Source organism: Euleptes europaea, chromosome 1 (genome assembly GCF_029931775.1).
Source record: "Euleptes europaea isolate rEulEur1 chromosome 1, rEulEur1.hap1, whole genome shotgun sequence".
Classification (NCBI taxonomy): domain Eukaryota; kingdom Metazoa; phylum Chordata; class Lepidosauria; order Squamata; family Sphaerodactylidae; genus Euleptes; species Euleptes europaea.
In genome coordinates this window covers 17,018,752-17,039,847 of record NC_079312.1, presented here as the reverse complement: position 1 = coordinate 17,039,847, position 21,096 = coordinate 17,018,752, and the positions used below count along the sequence as shown (strand labels likewise).

General features: G+C 46.7%; 1 protein-coding gene across 1 annotated transcript in view; it reads right to left on the bottom strand.

Moving 5' to 3' along the window:
• Nucleotides 1–2,475: 2,475 nt before the first annotated feature.
• The window catches only part of LOC130472681 (zinc finger protein 620-like), a 36,053-nt gene continuing 17,432 nt past the window's right edge, over nt 2,476–21,096 (bottom strand). Inside the window, exons 4-5 of the mRNA XM_056844087.1 lie at nt 8,984–9,110; nt 2,476–2,518 (exon numbers count right to left, since the gene is read on the bottom strand). Coding sequence (XP_056700065.1) covers nt 2,476–2,518; nt 8,984–9,110 — 170 coding nt within the window. The remainder of the gene's footprint in view (nt 2,519–8,983; nt 9,111–21,096) is intronic.

The window sequence follows — 21,096 nt, the reverse complement described above, 5'->3', positions numbered from 1 at the left end:
GTCTGATTTTTATGTTCTCAACTGTGGCCATCATTTCCTAGTGTCAGAGGGTCTGCCTGCCGCGAACGTGCATCTTTAAAACTGTGTCTGCTCCCAGACACTTGAGAGAAATAGTTTTTACTTGGGGTGGGGGGGGTGGGGAATAAGGTCTCATCAAAGCAGACTTTGGCCAGCTGTGCGTGTGTGTTAAGTGCTGTCAAGTCGCTTCCGACTCCTGGCGACCCTATGAATCAATGTCTTCCAAAACATCCTATCGTTCTTGGCCAGCTGTACACCCACAAAAATTAGGTCGAGACATGAGTTACCACATATAAAAATCCAGGCGGATTGATCCACACCAAAATACTTTGATATTGCCCTTTGATCAAGAATAGCCAAGCAAAAGAGAGAAATGCCTCCTCCATCTCTCGCTTCCTTCCCTGGCAGGAGCTGACAACTTAAGTTCTAATGTATTTGGCTAGAAGGAAATACTTATTTATTTAAAATATTCTTTATGTCGCCTTTCCACTTGACAATGTCCCCAAGGCAGCATACATAAAAGCTGGGGGTATGCCAAATGAAACAAAAAGACTCTTCTGCTGGCAGAAGGCACAAAGAGAGAGGGAGAGAGACACATCTCACTGGGGAAGGAGTTCCAGACTTTTGGTGCCACGAGTAAGAAGGCCCTTTCTTGGGCCTCTGATGGCGAGGGCAACTGAAGTAGGGCTTCTGAGGATGATGGGAATGAGCAGGTAGGTTCATATGGGAGAAGATGGTCCTTACGGTATGTTAGTCCCAGGCTATTCAGGGCTTTAAACGTCAATACCAGCACCTTGAATTGAGCCCTGAAGAATGTTGGAAGCCAGCATAGATAGAATAAGACTGGAATGGTATGGTCCCTATGACCCACTCCATTCTGTACCAACTGCAGCTTCCAGACTGTCATCAAGGTCAGCCCCATGCAGAGCACACTGGGGTAATCTAATCTAGATGCCACCAGGAAACATGCCACAAATCTGGATTTAGACCACCACACTCTATTTTAAGGATCTTTTGGGTGAAATGCAAGGCTGGAATGAAGATGGAGACGGGAAATTTGAGAAGGTTTGTTGACAGAAACCAACACTGGCACCTGTCGAAATACTAATCGGATTGTGAGAGCCAACATTCGCATTAGGGGGCCAGCATAGGGAAACATTCTTTTTCTTCTGTGTCAATATAATCAACAGACTCATCTTGAAGCACCTGAAACCTGTTACTGGTATTACTTTCCAAAAGTAAAGAAATCTTCCAGCTAACTTTGTTTGGTAGAAGGGAGGTTGTCAGGGTCTGAGTCAAAAGGAAAACCTCTTTTCCTACTCATAAAGGTAAAGGTCCTGAACCGGGTCAGTGCTTTTCAGTGCCTATGCTCTTAGAATCGACCCCTTCCTGAGAAGAAGTATGTTATCTTATTCAGTTAGACACCTACTAAGAAGGACTCAACTGCTTTCTTACCGGAGTAAGCTCTTTATTGAATTGCTTCAAAAATATGAAAAAGACGTAAATGTAAGTACAGTATATATAATATAGAAGTCTTAAGAACTTCCATGTCTATAAGGGCTGGATAGATCTTAGTGAACACTTCCCAATACATGCAAGTATTAAGGAGTTTTCAGTGCCTCCATACAAAGGATGGATAGATCTACAGGGAGTTCTTAGAACCTCCATGTTTACGCAAAGGCTTGGAGAAATCTAAGCCCCCTCAGTCCATGAGGACCGGTAAGCAAGGGTTGATGGACTCCAAGAGCTCCCATCTTATATGAAAGATGTGAAGTCTGTAGGTATTCAGTCCAGACACCCAGTCCTCGCAAGGGCTGGATATCTAGAGAGACTCCTCAGTTTAGGGAGTTCTCCAGTCTTATAGGAAGACTTGTAAATGCTGGAGAAATCTGTAAGTATTCAGAACACGCAAGGACTAAACACTTAAAGAGACTTTTTAGGCAAGAAAGTCTTAACCTATATGGAAGGTCTAAGAGCCTTAATCCATGCAAGAAACAAGGTCTGAGAGCCCACATCCCATGCAAGGGATGGAGAGATCCATTCAGGCCAGAGGGTACCAACCTGTTAGGAACTCTAACTCTTGGCTAGGAAACTCCTCCTTTTATATCCTTCAAATCAGTGTCTACCTGATCTTGAGAGAGTGTTTTTGCAAATCTGCACTTGAACTGTATGTTACCTGGGGCAGCAGTTCTTCTGCACTTCCCATATAAGGACTTCCATTCCACAGCAGGTCATTTGCTGACCATAGCCACATGTACTAAACAGTCAGTTTGTGTCTTTGTTATGTTTCTCTTGAAAGTTGCTTTTACCAACATTTTCTTCTCCTGGAGAACACGCTCAATATAAATATTTCCTTTACTTTCTAAAACTTAAAATTCAATATAAAATCACATTATATTATTACATTACATCATTAGCTCACAGTCAGCACAAATATGATCAGAGGACATAGAACGGTCAGAGCAAATCCTTGGAGTACAGGTCATGAGCAAGAGCATTTCTGATAAGAGTGAAAAGTTCAAAGAATTTTTTTCTGAAAGTGGCAACTTTTCAGAACAGACAGCTGCAGATTGTGACTGTGACTTTGGCACAGGAATACAACAAGACAAGTCCTTGGCAAAAGAATGTTTAGGCTGGTTCACTTTTAAATGAAAGTCAAGCCTCTAAATAAGATGGTGCTTTTGGACTTTAAATAGGAAAATTCTACAAGCTTTCTAGATTTTTATAGTCTGCCTGTGACAGTCCCCTGTGCAAGCACCGGGTCATTTCTGACCCATGAGGTGACGTCACATCCCGACATTTACTAGGTGGACTTTGTTTACGGGGTGGTTTGCCACTGCCTTCCCCAGTCGTCTTCCCTTTACCCCCAGCAAGCTGGGTGCTCAGTTTACTGACCTCAGAAGGATGGAAGGTTGAGTCAACCTTGAGCCGGCTACCTGAAACCAACTTCCGTTGGGATCAAACTCAGGTAGTGAGCAGAGTTTGGACTGCAGTACTGCAGCTTACCACTCTGCGGCACGGGGCTCATTGACTTTCCTACTCATACCTGATAGCAAATAGTGTATCTATCATAATAATAAAATACAGTATTAAAATTAGATGTATGTGTCTAAAATGATTAAAATGGCTAACCGTAGCTGGCAGTGGCTATTTAAAATAATTTATTATTTACAATAACTTAATAAAATAACTTAAAATACCATTGTATGGTTCCAGTCTCCCCTCAACTCCACAAGCAAAACAAAGAGACCTGAACGTATTTTATTTGGGGCCAGTAGTTTCCCGATACTCAAGTTTTACTACTCCAGGTTCGTTTCTGGGCAGGGGAGAGCCACGCACAGACTCGCCTCACACCTTTGCTTAAGTAATGCAACAAAGTTTATTGGTTTCAGAGAGAGCAAGAGAAAAGTGAACTCTCACACCATTAAAGGCAATTAAAAAGGAAAAATAACAAAACTTAAAGAGTCTAAATAGGTATGCTACTTACAAAGCAGAGCTGGTCCCATTCGTTCTTACTGCCAGTCCCCACAGCAAAAGCCAAAGAACCCGAAAAAAACCTCCCTCCCAAGAGCAACATCCCTTTTCACTTAATAGCTGACTTTGGCTTCCTTCCTCCTCATTAGTTTCACCTGTTCCCAAAACTGTCCCAGCTGGGGTTCCCTAGGGCGTAAAACTCTCAAGGCCGGATTGCTCCTTGCGCCAGTCCAGCTGTTACAATGGCTTCTTCCTTACAACCTCCCTCACAGAGAGAGGAGCCCCATCTCGCTTTCTGCAAACCAACCAACCTTGGGATCAGCCTGCGTGACTTTCTCAGCTCTAATAATGAAATATCATAAAATAATATTCAGTTACTTAAAATCAAATCCTTCTGAACTATAACAACTCCAAGAACGGGTCCAGAGGAGGGCAACAAAGATGGTGAGGGGTCTGGAGACCAAGTCCTATGAGGAAAGGTTGAAGGAGCTGGGTATGTTTAGCCTGGAGAGGAGATGACTGAGAGGGAATATGATAACCATCTTCAAGTACTTGAAGGGCTGTCATATAGAGAAAGGTGCTGAGTTGTTTTCCGTTGCTCCAGATGATCGGACCAGAACGAACGGGTTGAAATTACATCAAAATAGTTTCTGTCTAGGCATTAGGAATAATTTTCTAACAGTTAGAGCGGTTCCTCGGTGGAACACGCTTCCTCGGGAGGTGGTAAGCGCTCCTTCCCTGGAGGTTTTTAAGAAGAGGCTAGATGTCCATCTGTCAGCAATGCTGATTCTATGACCTTAGGCAGATCATGAGAGGGAGGGCACCTTGGCTATCTTCTGAGCATGAAGTATGGATCACTGGGGGTGGGGGTGGGGAGGTAGTTTGGAATTTCCTGCATTGTGCAGGAGGTTGGACTAGATGACCCTGGTGGTCCCTTCCAACTCTATGATTCTATATGAACCCAAACTGATCTCTGTTCCTGCCCTCACTCCACTTCTGCATGACATCTTGAAAGGGAATCAGCTAGAACATTTTCCTTCCGTCCGATATGAACAATGTCGAATGACAGATACTGTAGGGACAGAGCCCATCTCAGGATTTTCTCATTCGTCTCTTTCATTCTATGAATGAAGACAAGTGGGCTATGATCTGTGTCCAGCTGGAAATGGACACCTCTTAGGTAGGTCTTAAGTTTGTTTAGACCCCAAACCACTCCCAGCTCTTCCTGTTCAATAACACTGTACTTTTGCTCTCTAGGAAGCAACTTAATAAAAGATACACTCACCCTCCTTCATCTAAGGAGCCCACGGCGCAGAGTGGTAAGCTGCAGTACTGCAGTCCAAGCTCTGCTCATGACCTTAGTTCGATCCCGATGGAAGTCGATTTCAGGTAGCTGGGTCAAGGTTGACTCAGCCTTCCATCCTTCCGAGGTCGGTAAAACGAGGACCCAGCTTGCTGGGGGTAAAAGGAAGACGACTGGGGAAGGCAGTGGCAAAACACCCCGTAAACAAAGTCTGCCTTGGAAACGTCGGGATGTGACGTCACCCCATGGGTCAGGAATGACCCGGTGCTTGCACAGGGGACACCTTTACCTTCACCTTTTACCTCCTTCATCTGGCACTATTTTACACACATATATAAAACAGCCTTAACTTGGCTATTGCTACGTTCTACACTACTATTAGCTGTTAACTACTAACAACAGGCTGACTCACAACCCAAAGGGAGGGTGAAGTGAATGAGGGACTTCAAAAGATCACAAGAAGGTTAAGAAGAAAATGAAAATAAAACAGAAATATAAATTAACAGAAAAGGAAAAGCTAAACTAAATTAAAACGATGGCAAGACACTGTTTGCAAAACACATGCTGGCGATACTCCTAACTTTAATTAGATAACAACAGCTCCACGAAGCACAAAATATAAAATACTACCTAGACCAATACTAAATAGCCCGGCCCCAGTCTCCAGTTCGAATGAGACCAATCGTAACAATCCTTGCAAAAACCTAACAAATAGAGCAACAAAGATCATTAAACAGGCCGCCGCTCCCCTAGAGGGAGGGGGACAGAAAAAGCAAATCGAGCAACAAAGGTATTTGATTGCAATATACCTAGCCATCTGCTAGGTATATTGCAATCAAAAACAGCAGCCGATTACGAAGTATAAAACCAATTTAAAATAACAAAATAGCAAAATAAAACCTAGGGGAAAAACCCCAGATAAAATAGCCTAGAAGTGAACTGAGATAAAATAAAATGTAACTCCCCAGGGCAGAGCTGAATCTGAAAGAGTTTGACTCTTTGCACACCGGAAACCGGATCCAGGGAAATGTTCCAGATTAGAGTCCATTGTTTCTAACCACTACACCACACTGGCTCTCTCTTTAGACTACACACTGTAGTATTTGCAAAGAAATAGCTTAATTTTGTTTATTTAGAATATTTTTATGCTGCCTCTTCGCAATATTAAAAAGAGAAGCCATAAAACATAAGCAGACATAACTAAGGGAGGAATCACCATTGTATTGGCTGGGCTGTCTTGTAGCGATTAAGAGTGGTGGACTCTATCTAGAGAGTTGGGTTTGTTCCTTGCTCCTTCACACGAGCAGCGGACTCTAATCTGATGAACTGGGTTGGTTTCCCCACTCCTACACATGAAGCCAGCTGGCTGACCTTGGGTAAGTCACAGTTCACTTAGAGCTCCCTCAGCCCCACCTACCTCACAGGGTGTCTGTTGTGGGAAAGGGAAGGTCATTGTAAGCTGGTTTGATTCATCCTTAAATGGTAGAGAAAGTCGGCAGATAAAAACCTACTCTTCTTATTCCTCTTACCTCACAAGGAACGGAAGCTGATGAGTTGTAGGCCTGCATCAAGTCGTCATAAATTTGGAGTAGTGTCACATGAACACATGAAGCTGCCCTCTACTGAATCAGACCCTTAGTCCATCAAAGTCAGTATTGTCTACTCAGACAGGCAGTGGCTCTCCAGGGTCTCAGGCAGAGAGATCTTTCACATCACCTACCTGACTAGTCCCTTTAACTGGAGATGCCGGGAATTGAACCTGGGGCCTTCTGCATGCCAAGCAGATGCTCTACCACTGAGCCACCACCACCCCCATCACCTGCTGGCATCTTCCATGTCCAAACATGCTGCCCAAGGAAAAATATAACTGTACAACTTACTGGTTATGCTACTCAATGTGAGTTTGCAGAGAATCTTTTGAGTTTAGGTAATGGTGCTATAACACTTAGTAGAGATATATCCTTGGAAAACATTGGGAATATGGTAGAGAAGGTGAAAGATCTGCAGAACTCAGCTTTTCCAAAGGTACCACACCGTTATATGAATCCAATGTGCTTACATCAAAGGACCATTTTGGCACCTAGAAATGATGCTGTAGATGTGAGCCCCTATAAAATAATATTGTGGTGGACACAGAAAGCTATGGGGTTGGTGAACAAAGCAAACTGGGGCAGCCCATAAGAATTAAGAAGAGAATATCATCCCTGTTGTCGGAGGAAATTGAGCTGGGCAAATCTTAACTCGCAACAGACTCTTCAACCCACAATTATCTCACAGCAAAGATTCTTTTTCCACTTGTTTTTCTAACGCTGCCCTTATCCTCTGTGTGTTTTCTCATGTGCAGCCAGGAGTGTTTTCTCCGTAAACTTCTTCCCACACTGTAAACATTGAAAAGGTTTTTCCAGTGTGTGGACTCTCTCACATTGGGGCAGGTCAGTCCTCTTTCTGGAACCTTCCCCCTCATCGGAGCATTTAGATGGTTTCTCTCCCATGTGGATTTTGTGGTGGCTTATGAGGCCTGAACTATTAATATAGCTTTTGCCGCACTCCATGCATTTAAATGGCTTCTCTCCAGTGTGTCCTTTTTCATGTACCTGCAGGTTTGCTTTGAAACGGAACCTCTTCCCACAGTCCAGACACTGGTATGGCTTCTCTCCTGTGTGGATTCTTTGATGTTGTTCTTGACTCCCCTTTGTAGTAAAGCTTTTCCCACATTCCAAACATTTATAGGGGGTTTCAACTGTGTGGATCTTCTGATGTGTCAGCAAGCGTAAAGGATTGCTGAAGCTTTTCCCACACTCTGAACACTCATGGGATTCCTTTCCAGGGTGGAATTTCTCATGCTCAACAAGATACCGTCTGCGGCTGAATCCCTTCCCACAGAGTGAGCATTTGTACAGTTTCTCTCCTGTGTGGACTCTCATATGTTGAAGGAGGTTTGATTTTATGCTGAAGCTCTTCTCGCACTCTGAACAAGAGTACGGTTTCTCTCCTGTGTGGATTCTCTCATGTAGAATAAGTTTATGTTTTGTTATAAAACCTTTCCCACATTCTAGGCAGTTGAACTCTCTCTCTCTTGTGTGGATTTTTTCATGCTGAGTCAGCATTTTTCTCTGATCAAAGCCCTTCCCACAATGTGAGCACCTAAATAGTTTCTCTCCTGTGTGTTTAGTTGTATGACGTTGAAGGGCTGAACTTTGACTGAAACTTTCCCCACAATCTGAGCACCGGTATTTATGCATCCTCTGCTCATGGTTAATATGAGAAACCCTATGACGGAAACGTTTGCCACATTCCAGGCACTCATATGGTTTGTCTTCTCGGTGGGTTCTCTTATGCATTATAAAGCTTGAACTGCACCGAAGGTTTTTCCCACACTCCGTGCAGTGGTAAGGTTTCTCGCCAGTGTGAATTCTCTCATGCAGTGTAAGGTCTGACTTATTCCTCCAGCTTTTCCCACAATCTGAACACTTATACGGTTTCTCTCCTCCATGGATTTTCTTGTGCCTATTGAAGTTTGACCAGCAATTGAAGCTTCTCCCACAGTCTGAGCATTTATAAGGTTTGTCTCCTGTGTGGATTCTCTCATGAACACTAAGGTGCTCTCGCTCTCTGAAGCCCTTTCCACAGTGTGAGCATTTGAATGGTTTCACTTGAGTGTGGGTTTTCTTGTGTCTAACAAGACACCCCTTATCACCAAAGCTTTTCCCGCACTCTGGACATGGATGTGGTTTTTCTCCAGTGTGGACCTTTCTGTGACCTTTGAGGTCTGAAGCAGCTTTAAAACTTTTCCCACAATCGGAACATTTATAGGGTCTTTCTTCTGTGTGCACCCTCCTCTGATGCCTAAAAAGGCTTGATCTACAGCTGAAACTTCTCCCACAGACTGAACATGCATAGGGTTTCTCCCCTGTGTGGGTTCGTTCGTGTATAACAAGTGGATTGCGATGCTTGAAGCTCCGCCAACAGTGTGGGCATTGATATGGCTTTGCTGCTGCATGGGTTGTCTTGCTGGTGTCAAGAGAGGAGGTTCTTGCTTGATCTCTGAGTGGCTTCTGAGTCCCATCTGTGCAACTCCCCCCTCGGACTCGTTCTTCATAGAGGTCGTCGTGGCTTCCCACGCAAAGGCTGCCTTTCTTCTGGGAACGTTTTCGTTGGGACCTCCCTGGCCTTCCCTGAGTCTCATACTGTACCCCTTCCCGGTGATCCTGGGAAGTTCCCTCTTTGACCCACTGCAATGCTGTCCCTTTTGGGGTCACCAGTGGAGCATTTTCTGCTGGCAGAGATTTCTCCTTCTCTTTTACTTGCTCAGTGCCTATTTGGGAGAAAAGTAATGAAGAACAGTCACAATTCTTCCCTTCCCGTCAGTAGGCAGCAGCTAAGGTCCAAATGTAGACATTAAAAGCAGGGAACCCACAAGGACTTCTGGGGTCACTTCATTTCCTCCTGTATCCCCCTCCCCACATTATTTCCTCTTTCCCAGGTCTGGCCAACTTGAAAATACTGTACGGTACAAACTGGTCAGGTGAGTTGCATGGAGGGCACTGCCAGGCTCCTTGGCCAAGTCGCGCAAGTTGTGTGGAGGCTCCTACTGGGCCCAGGCAAGCTGTGTGGCACCCAGTTACAGCCACCGCCACACCTGGGCTGATTCCACATTAGGGGACAGTCTGGCTGCTCACACCTTTCTGTGTTAAATCAGCCTTGCGATGGAGATTCCAGGCATTCCAGGTTAATCAATTTTCTTCTGATTATTAACCATAGTTAACCCACTGTGTTCTCATGAAATTTATTTACTTATTTTATTTATACCCCACCTTTCTCCCCCATGGGGACCCAAAGCAGCTTACATTCTTCTCCTCTCCTCTATTTTATCCTCACAACAATCCTGTGAGGTAGGTTAGGTTAAGTGTGTGTGACTGGCCCCAGGTCATCTAGCAAGCTTCCATGGCACAAGTGGGGATTCAAACCTGGGCCTCCCAAATACTAGTCGGATACTTTAAACTAATACACCATACAGGCTCAGCCCTCGCACACCCTGCTTTATTTACTTTATTTTGTCAGCCATGGTTATTGACGCATAGAAATAATACATCCCTGTTATTGCAGGAAAGTGAGTATGACAAAGATGAACTCGCAACAGATAATAGATCATAATCTATGACCTCACAGCAAAGAGGTAACTTTGTGATGGGGTAACTAAAAAGGCAAATGCAGTCTTGGGCTGCATCAACAGAAGTATAGTGTCCAGATCATGTGAAGTGATGGTATCACTTTACTCCGCTCTGGTTAGACCTCACCTAGAGTACTGTGTTCAGTTTTGGGTACCGCAATTTAAGAAAGATGTTGACAAGCTGGAACGTGTCCAGAGGAGGGCAACAAGGATGGTGAGGGGTCTGGAGACTAAGTCCTATGAGGGAAGGTTGAAGGAGCCTGGTATGTTTAGCCTGAAGAGGAGAAGACTGAGAGGGGATATGATAACCATCTTCAAGTACTTGAAAGGCTGTCATAGAGAGGATGGTGCCGAGTTGTTTTCTGTTGCCCCAGGAAGTCGGACCAGAACCAACGGGTTGAAATTGAATCAAAAGAGTTTCCGTCTAGTCATTAGGAAGAATTTTCTAACAGAGCGGTTCCTCAGTGGAACAGGCTTCATCGGGAGGTGGTAAGCTCTCCTTCCCTGGAGGTTTTTAAGAAGAGGTTACCATATTTTTCGCTCCATAAGACGCACCTGACCATAAGACGCACCTAGATTTTAGAGGAGGAAAACACGGAGAAATGCGCCGGCCTGCAGGCAGCGGGAGAGCCTGGCTTGCAGCCATGGGGCCTGAAGAAGAGCTCTTGCGCCAAGACGAACCCGGGCCATTACGCTGCCCCATGAGCCCCTCCCTCTGCCGCAGACCAGGCGCAGCAGGGCGCACGAGTCGGCGGCACTTGGGGAAGCGCCCTGAGCGGCTTCACGGGAGGGAGGGGGTGAGGGGCCGTGGCCGGGACAGCACGCACGCAAGGGAAGCCCCACCGCCTGCCTCCGCCACGTGGTGCTGCAGACCTGGTGCGGCTCGGGGCCGAGTCGATGGCCGAGCGCAGCAGCCATCTGCCTGCCCCGCACTCCGCTGGAACGCCCGGGGAGCGGACGAGAGGGCTCCGGAGACTACCACCACGTGCAGCCCAGGCGCGGGTGGGTCTCGGCGGTGGGAGGAGCCCAGGCGTGGCGAGTGGTGCCCAGCTGGGCAGAGAGGCGAGAAGCTGCCCTGCGCCAGGGAAGGAGAGGAGTGGCTCGGGAGCCCGCACTCAAGAGCCGCACTCAACACACACATTCACTTCATAAGACACACAGACATTTCCCCTCACTTTTGAGGAGGAAAAAAGTGCGTCTTATGGAGTTAAAAATACGGTAGATGGCCATCTGTCAGCAATGCTGATTCTGTGACCTTAGGCAGATGATGAGAGGGAGGGCATCTTGGCCATCTTCTGGTCACTACGGGTGTGTGTGGGGGAGGTAGTTGTGAATTTCCTGCATTGTGGGGGGGTTGGACTTGATGGCTCTGGTGGTCCCTTCCAACTCTATGATTCTATGATTCTAAGATTCCATTTCAGCCTATTTTACGAATACTTCCCTTGTTGTCTGTGCGTTTTCTCATGTGCAGCCAGATATGTTTTCTTCGTAAACTTCTTCCCACACCGTAAACACTGAAAAGGTTTTCTCTGTGTGTGGACTCTCTCACATGGGGGCAGGTCAGCCCTCTATCTGGAACCTTCCCCCTCATCTCAACATTCAGATGGTTTCTTTCGTGTGCGGATTTTATAGTGGCTTATGAGGTCTGAACTACTAATATAGCTTTTGCCACACTCCATGCATTTATAGTTTATATATTTCCTGCATTTGCCTGACTGAACATCACATTGGTAAGTTTTAGACCCTGGGTAAAGAGAATATGCATTTACACATTTTTGTAGGCCTTGTTGCTCAACTGTTCACTTTTACTGGTTGTATCCAATGACTGCTTAAACATACAAATTTTATTTTTCTGAAACTAGAGCTATTTGGTCTTTGCAACATCCGGCTCACCCAGCATGGTGTAGTAGTTAGGAGCAGCATGGACTGTAATTTGGAGAATCGGGTTTGATTCCCCACTTGTCCAACTGAAGCCTGCTGGATGACCTTGGGTTAGTCACAGTTCTCCCCAAACTCTTTCAGCCCCACCTACCTCACAAGGTGTCTGTTGTGTGTATGTGGGTAGGGGGGGCAACTGTAAGCCACTTTGGGACTCCTTAATGGTTGAGAAAAGCAAGGTATAAAAAACAACCTTCTTCTTATCAAGCTATAAGAGAGAAACAGGGAGCACCTGCCCAGCTGGAAATAGGTCTAATAAGCAAGACCCCCCAACACACACACCTCCCATGGTGGCTGAAATAAGCACAAGATTCTGAATATGAAACTGGGGTCCTCCCGCAAGCCATCAGGCTGCAATGCTTCTAATGGACTGCTGGTGGCAGCAGAGAGGAAACCCTCTTTGGGGTTGGGATAGAGCTGGAGGGATCCTCGTTGAGATACAGCAGCAGGACTCTTCACTCCGTGTGGTATGGACAAGAGCCTGTGGGGTGGTTTAACCACAAAGAACACCTTCGAAAAGATACAACTAAACTCCGTTTTCCTCCCTGCCCCCCATCCCTTTTGTCGCTGTTATCGTTTTCATTGAAAGCTGAGCTGCAGAATTCCTTAACCAGGGCTCAGTTGTGAGAGAAGAAATCTCATGGGGGCGCAACCCTAAAGCAGCTGTTTGGCACATGGGGGACACGATTAATGTGGCACCTGAACCTGCCCCACATCACTGCCTCAGAGCTAGAAACTCATCCAGAAAATTCCGAGGAAACCTCAAAAATCGGTCCGTGCGGGTAAGGGAAAAGTTTGATGTATTTCCCAGGCCAAGTGCTGACAGAACTGGAGATGAGGCACTCAACCTGTATCCAAGCAATTCAAACCAGGGGTGGAAGCATCCTCGATCCACCCCTCTCAAAATTAAAAAAAAATGCATGTAGAAATCTAGATGTCCCAGAGAAAGCTTTGACATGCTAGTTCTCTACACGTAGGAAGCGTCATTTCCTTGAAGAGTATTTCAGCATGTGGGGACTCACCTACAATCCGAGGTGGCAGAGCCCAGGTAGAGCTTCACCACCTTGCAACATGTTTGGTGAGGAATATCGTATTTTTCCGTGTATAAGACGCCCCCATGTATAAGACGACCCCTATTTTTTTAAACACAAAATTAAGAAAAAAATAGGGGTTGTTTTCCGTGTATAAGACAACCCCCAATTTTGGAGCAAAAATTTAAAGAAAAAAACGTAGTCTTATACATGGAAAAATACGGTAAATCTCTTGGAGATATTTCCAGTCAAGCACTGATAACATTTCTCTCCAGTTTGGGGGCGGCTCACAAATAACATCACAGGTTATTGGCAGACGTTCATTCACAGTTTGAGGACACAGGTGGTTTTGCTGCTCTAAGAGTTCTCCTGCTATCTATGTCCCACCCTTCTGCCAAAGAACCCTTCCCTCTTACCATCTTTGGGGGAGGATTCTTGCCCCTCTGCTGTGCAGGCCTTTGGTCTCTTTTCCTCTGATGGTTCGCTGATATCCCCACCGTTCTCCTTGTGAGGAGAGGTTTTAGCCCTTTTCTTTCCATCTTGCCCTCCTTGAGGTCTCTCTGGTCCAGAAGGTATCCCAGAATTTTCTCCTCTCTGTTGACGTTTGGAAATGCTCTCTTGGACTCTGTGCAATATTATTTTAATGTATTTCTTTGGTGGGTGAATCTCCTCTTTGTTCTCACTTGGAAGGCTGTTATCTGCTGGAATAAACAGGAAGATTAAGAACAAATCCTGCCTTGAACAAGGAAGAGAGAATCCTATGAGGATGACAGCCAATGTCATTTATTTAGAGGCTCTGAAGACCATCTTTTGACTAACATGGACCTACTAAGCAGAACACACACCTTTGGTGGTGGAAAGAGCCATCAAGCTGCAGCCGACTCATGGCGACCCCATGGGGTTTTCAAGGCACAGGATGCTCAGTGGGTGGTTTGCCATTGCCTGCCTCTCTGCCGCTTTCTTGATGGTCTCCCATTCAACTGCTAACCAAGACCGACCCTGCTTAGCTTCTGAGATTCTGATGAGATCGGGCTAGTCTGGGCCATCGAGGTTGAACAAACCATTACCACACCAGAAAAAGTAGAAAGGTAGAGAAGATTGGAAAGGTGGTTTGTTTGCATATTCATGAGGGGCAATTTTATTCAAATATAAAACTGGCCTGTTATGGTATCTTTATTTGATATGACCCGCAGCTGACACATTAGGTCAAAGAAACCCAGATTCTTGATAGAAAATCTTGAATTTAAGAATCCGGAGCTGATGTCAGTGGATTTGCACATATGGACAACATAGCCGCAGATGACAAGGTGGTATTATACATTGTTACGGGCTTTGCCATATTAGAGCATATGAACTGTTGTATTAGTGTTGTACATATGCAGAATTATTCAATGTAAAACCTTATTCTTCACAAACACCATTAAGAGGCTTGTATTTCATTTAAAATGAACATGCCTGGCTAAGAGACTCATTTAGAAAACTCCTCTACTGTTTTGAAAACTCCTAATCTTTTAAAAGACGTTTCAGGAATCCAACTAGGTTTTTGAAATCCAATCTTCCACTAACACTGACTGTTATAAAATAGTGTTGTATAAATGTAATATTGTGTTTTTAAAGTTTAAATATGAAAGAATTGCTACAGATTGTTGAAAATAGATTCATTTTGATCTACTTTTTGGGAGATGATGCTGATAATATTAAACATTATAGAGGTATATTAACGCTGAAAACTGACTAAGAAATAAGCAAATAGCCAGCTGGAAAAGTAAGTCCTTATATGATGGCCTGCAGGAATACAGTAGAAGGAAGTCCTTGTATGGTAGCCTGCAGGAATACAGTAAGGAAGTCCTTGTATGGCAGCCTGCAGGAATACAGTAAGGAAGTCCTTATATGGTACAAGTTTAGCTGTGGAAATCCGGCCAAGTTGAAATACGGTGACTTTTAACAGTATAAATATAGGCAAGGAAGAGCTAGAAGTTTAGATCTCTCTGAGTCTTTGACTTAAGAGAATCTCAAAGAAGATTGGCTTGGTGTGTATTGATTTACTTATATACTATTCTAGATAGTGTGAATCAGATTCTTTTAACTAAATCAGACCACCTTTACTGTTATATTTTAAGTACTGAATTTTAAAACTAAATAGTATGTAGAACTTGCTTGCTTTACTGTATACATTGTTATTGCTTTTAAGACTTTGTAATACTTGCATACACACACACACATATATATATATATATATATATACCCATTAATTTCATTGGAGCTAATCAATAAAAATACTTACTTTTGTGAGTAAATAAGTTGAGTCCTGCTTAATAGGTGACGAACTGAATAAGATAACATACCACTTCTCAGGAAGGGGTCGATTCTAAGAGCATAGTCAACTGAAACACACTGACCCGCTACATCAGCTATAAACAATGGCTCAAAAGACAGTTGCCTCCGGTTTTTAACAAACAAGTGTCTTGTGTGACTTGATAATATCCTGAAATACATAGGTTCGTAATAAATGGCTGATCCTTGCTTCACATTCCTCTTCTCCAAGCATAGCTAAGGAAGTTTTACTGAAACATTTCAAGCAGGAGTCCCCAATTTTTTGAGCCTCCCAGGGCCGTTGCAATTCTGAGAGGGGTGGGCAGCAACTGGAAATGGCTGCAACAGGAGGTGGATCGTAGCCTCTAACCATTTATGTGTGTATTTAATACTGCTGGGGGGGGAGAGGAACTGTGCCAAACCAGTATCAGCAAGGGAAATCTCAGCCGGCACTGCAGACCCCTTACCTGAGCTGGAGCCTGAAGCCACCTGCCTCTTGGCGATCTTTGGCGGATCAGGTAGCCAAATTACCTCCCCTCCTTCAAGACGAGAGATCAGGTCTGGCTTTGGAACAGAGTATCCTATATTTCTGGCTGGAAGGAAACAGAAGAGAGGGTCAGGAGCACACACTGGGGCTCACAGCTGGTGAAGCCAATGATTATTTTCATCTGTCCATCGAAGAGGGAAACAGGGTGCCGATCCTGCTGTGCGTAGGCAAGCGATGAATTGAGACAAAAGCTCAGAAACACCACTCTGCTGGCTTTAATCTCGGCACACGTCTTCAGCATGCAACAGACAAGTGGCTTGCAAGCTCCCTGTCCCTAGGGAAGGCTTTATCCACGCTGACCTCTCTGCTGAGGAATCTCCACCATACAAACATTCTCAGCAACCTTATTGGTCTGGAGGAACCCTGTTCCCCTACGCGCTGCAGAGATTTCTGGGCCAATTCTCAAGAGTGAATCCAGACCACTTAGAGCACCGAGGAGAACAACCGGGTGGCATCATGTCCCACATCAACCCAGACCGGGCCCTAAAACACACTCAGAGCTCTCCCCCACCCCTTGCCCCAGAGCACAACACAGGGTACAGTCAGCCCACAGTGGGCAAGCCGACTTTCAGGGAACTTTGTCTGCCATTTCTGATCTTTTCACTGATAAGCTTCCAAAGGACCCCAGAGTGGCCCAGAGCTAGTTTGATGGGGAAAGAAAAGGAGACCTTCTTGCCACATTGGCTATTGAGGCCTGAACCCCATGGGAATCCATGGGCCCAGGAAATGAGTGGGCAGGGACCCTTACCCAGGGAGGCCACGGCGCAGTAGTTCTCCTGCATGACCTCCTCATAGAGGCCTCTTTGCTCTGGATCCAGCAGGACCCACTCCCCTTCTGTGAAATACACGGCCACATCTTCAAAACTCACGGGGTCCTGAAAAAGAGAGAACAGTTGTTCAAGGTCGCCCCTGGGATCATCTCAGAAGGCCAGCAGAAGCTTTAGTCATGAGGTGTGTGCGGAAAAAACCCAGTCTGCAGCCAAAGCTGGCTGGACAGCCTGGGACTTCTTTGTTTAGGAAAAAGGAAAAGGCTAAGGGGAAGCCTGACAGAGGTTTATGGAGTGGAGGAAGTGGACAGAGGGGGCTTTTTTCTCCTATAATACTACAGCTCAGGGGCACCCAATGAGGTTGATAAGCGATAGATACAGGACAGACAAAAGGAAACACTACTTTAGTCATCGAGCAAGTAAACTGTAGATCAGGGGTGGAGAACCTTTTTTCCACCAAGGGCCATTTGGATATTTATAACATCATTCTTGAGCCATACAAAATTATCAACTTAAAAATTAGCCGACCAAGCCCCAAGCACAGGATGGTCTGTTGCACCAGCCTGGCGTAGCCATTCAGCCACACGCCGGAGTTGCTCCTGCTCGGCATGGTCTGGCTGGATTCTACAGCCGGATCCTGCTACCTCTGCCTGCAGGGATGAAATGAGGACACACTGGCTAAACCCCCCCCCTGCATTCTGGCCTGGCCTGGGTGGGAAAGGGTTAATTGGGAGGTCCTAGCAGCTCCATAACTAATGACTCTTCTGCAAGGGGGGAAAAGTTTCCTTTTCTTGGCAAAACAAACTCATATCCTTGAATAGAAGCTATTCCTGTCGCCAGAGGGGGTGCATTGCCATTCTTAGATCCTTCTGAGCTAGAGATCTGCCAGGACCCATGAAGGGCCAGACCAAATGATTTAGCCGACCTTAAACGGCCCAGGCCTGATGTTCCCCACCCCTGCTGTAGATAGACCACTTGTGTGATCCAGCAGGGCGTTTCATAGGGTCTTATGTAAATTAGGAAGTATCAGTGAGGGATTGCTGAAGAATATAGCTGACATCCCCCCCTCCCCACAGGCCCAATATCAGCATATCCTGAGGTGGGGCAGTGGCCAGGGCCCAGAGCTCCTGGCGGGGGCCACTGTCACCAACCCATGCCTGCACGCCTCCTGCGCATAGTAGGCCATTACTTAGGCAAGCGAGTTTTGGTAGGTGACTGAATGCATTGTATTGCTCTGCTACCTTAGTGGTCCAAAAACGCATGGTCACTTTAGCATCCTTTATTCCCTGTTTCAGCCAGGATTCAGCCAGGATCGAGCACATGCATTTTCACCAAACATGCATTCGATCCTGGCTAAAACAGGGAACAAAAGAGGCTAAAGCGACCATGCGTTTTCACCCAATGTAACAATGATTTAAAGAGGGGTACAGATCTCAGAAGCGAAGCAGGGTCAGCCCTGGTTAGTACTTGGATGGGAGACCACCAAGGAATACCAGGCTTGCTGTGCAGAGGAAGGCACTGGCAAACCACCTCTGTTAGTCTCTTGCCATTAAAACACCAAAAAGGGGTTGATATAAGTCGGCTGCGACTTGACGGCACTTTACACACACACATAGGTACACGTAGAGCCTTGTGGCGCAGAGTGGTAAGCTGCAGTACTGCAGTCCAAGCTCTGCTCACGACCTGAGTTTGATCCCAACGGAAGTTGATTTCAAACCACCCCGTAAACAAAGTCTGTCTAGGAAACATCGGGATGTGACGTCACCCCGTGGGTCAGGAATGATCTGGTGCTTGCACAGGGGACCTTTACCTTTTTTTATAGGTACATGTATTCAGACGGGTGGGACTCAAAAGAACGCTTTGCGACTTCATAGTTAGGAAGAGTTCTTTGGCCAGGGCACAATAAAGTTGTCTCAAAACTTTTACGGCTTCCAAGTAAGCGATTTGGATAAGAAACCCCTTGTGGGGCCCCTGTCACCATCGATCTGAATTATCTCCCTGCAGACCCTTCTACTTTTCCATAAAGTGCCCCTGGCAGATTTGATCTAACTACAAGGGAAAGCTCTGCAGGGGAGCAAGGGGGTGGGGGGCAGAGGGGGGGTTGGGGGGCTTTGGGAGATCTCTGCTCCGAGCCTTTCTACACCGGCACACATTTGCCACCGCATCAAAACATCTGCACATGGAAAGCAGGCTAGCAGGCTTGGGAGAAGCCTCCTTTCCCACTGGGGGCAAATTTACCCTCGTCCATAACAAACCAGACTTCAGCCTCGCTGTGATCATCAGTCCAGAGAGTCGCCCGATTGCAGGCCCGGGCCTTCTTCGTTTCCCCCCCAGGGCCTTTCTAGAAAAAGGGGGGGGGACTCCAAGATGCGACCCCTCCACCCCTTCCCCCTCCATCCAATCCGGAGTCAGCCAGTCCCGCCAGAGCCGCCCCGCTGGCTACGGCGGCGCCTTCAAAGCGGGTCTTCGGTCTGCTACTTAGACGGGCGGCTCCAGGGCTTCATTCATTCATTCATTCATTCATTCGCAGCGCCCGACCTCAGTCCCGGAGCACGCGCCACAAGCCCACAAGGGCAGGGTGCTCCTGAGCATACGCAGAACGCTCCCTTCGGACAGCTCCCCCCAGCCCTGGCTTTAAGGGACGGGCCCAAGCAGAAAAAGAGTAAATCAGGAGGGGGGGGGGGCACCTCCCGGCACAAAAGGATGGGGAGAGGAGGGAAGCGCTTACCGAGCCGCCAGGCATGTCTCCCCGCCGTCTCCAAAGGCGCCGGGCTTCAGAGCTCCCCCTTCCTGCCCGCATTTCGGGGGGCGAAGGGTGGGGGGCGGCCAAGCGACCTCTCCGGCAGGCAGCCCCGCTGCTCCGGATCCTGCCCCGCAGCTCCGCCAGACGGTCCCAAAACAGCCGCCCCCGCGACCACCCCCCTCCTTTCCCTCCCTTGCAAAGGGCAGCTCTGTGGCTGCAGGCTCCAGGTGCAGAGGGGAGGGGGGAGGCGGGCGGCACCACTGGAGGCTGCAGGGGGGGGGGAAGGCTTTTTCTCAACGCTGAATCAAACTCCATGCAATTGCAAACCCCTGCAACCCAACACGGGGAAGAAGAAAAAGGCCGGGATCTGTTCCTCGTCTATTCCTCAAGAGCCGCTACTGACTTTATGTGGCTTTCGTGACCCATGGGATTGTTTATTGGCTTCTTTTATACCCCCCCCCCCATGATGGGGATCTCCATGGATCCTCCTTTTCGGAGGGGGGGTTCAACAGGTAGATGCCCTCTGGCCAAGGAAACCACGCGGTTCTGATCCTGAGCGCTGAGAACCGCTGCTGCCTTCGAGGGAAAAGTTCTCTGCATGAAGCAGCACTCTTCTCTGGCTTCCCCCGTGGCCCCTTTAGCTGTGAAGACGTCTTCCAACCATTTATTAGCCGCTGTATCCAAAAACCCTTTTAAAGCGATGTTTTTTTATAACAATTTCAAACTCTTGATACGTCGCTGGGAATACAAAGTGCGGGAATCCCCGGGTCTCAATACATCGGCGTTGCTGGATCCGCAAGGCCCACATCTCTTAGGAGCAACAACTCTCAGCCGGCCGATTCCTTTCGGTGTTTGGGAAACTGCAGCCGCCTCCGTGCACAGGACAATGGCTGTTACCGCACTTGTATTCCCAGCGACGTATTAAGAGTTTGAAAACGTTGTAAAAAATACTGTTCGCACTTTCTAGGTATTCCCACCGATGTATTAAGAGGTTGAAAACGTTGTAAAAAATACTGTTTGCACTTTGTTTGGCCCCTTTAGCTGTGAAGATGTCTTCAAACCATTTATTAGCTGTTGTATCCAAAAACCCTTTTAAAGCGATGTTTTTTATAAAATTTTGAAACTCTTTATACATTGCTGGGAATACAAAGTGTGGTAACCCCCCAAGACTCCTTTCCCACATCTTTTTCTTATCGGTGTCAGGCCTTTGCTGCTAGCAGGGGTAAAGGATCTTGACATGAGCAGGCCAGCTACTGGCTACATACCAAGTCCTTGGTTGCCATGCCCGTAAACCCTGTGTACTGTTTCACTCTTCCTTTCTCCCACCAGCTGCGCCAATGTTTAATCTGCCTGTCCTGTCGTGTCCTAAGCTTATCTTGGGGATGCTTAGCCGTGTTTACCATTGTAGCCTGAAATGACCCAGGACTGATGCATATACAGACACTGCGCCCCAAAATAATCTTTGGACCAACCCAAATGACACATCCCCACACTCCAGAGACTGTCCCCTCCAAGAAGACATACAGCGGTGCCTGGTCCAAACACTGGTTCTGGCACCACAGGCTTCTTTTTGGGTCCTCCCCCAAAAAACTGTATTGCAAAGAGGTTTTGAATAAGGAACTGGAGCTTTGCACCCCAAAATATGGATTAGACCACCACATATTATAAACCCCCACATTCAGGGGACTGGGCCCTCCACGATGGCACATGCCGAGTTCTGGTCCAAAGTCCGGTTCTTGTGCCAGCTGCTCCCAAGGGGGGTGACCCAGGACAGATGCACATACAGACACTG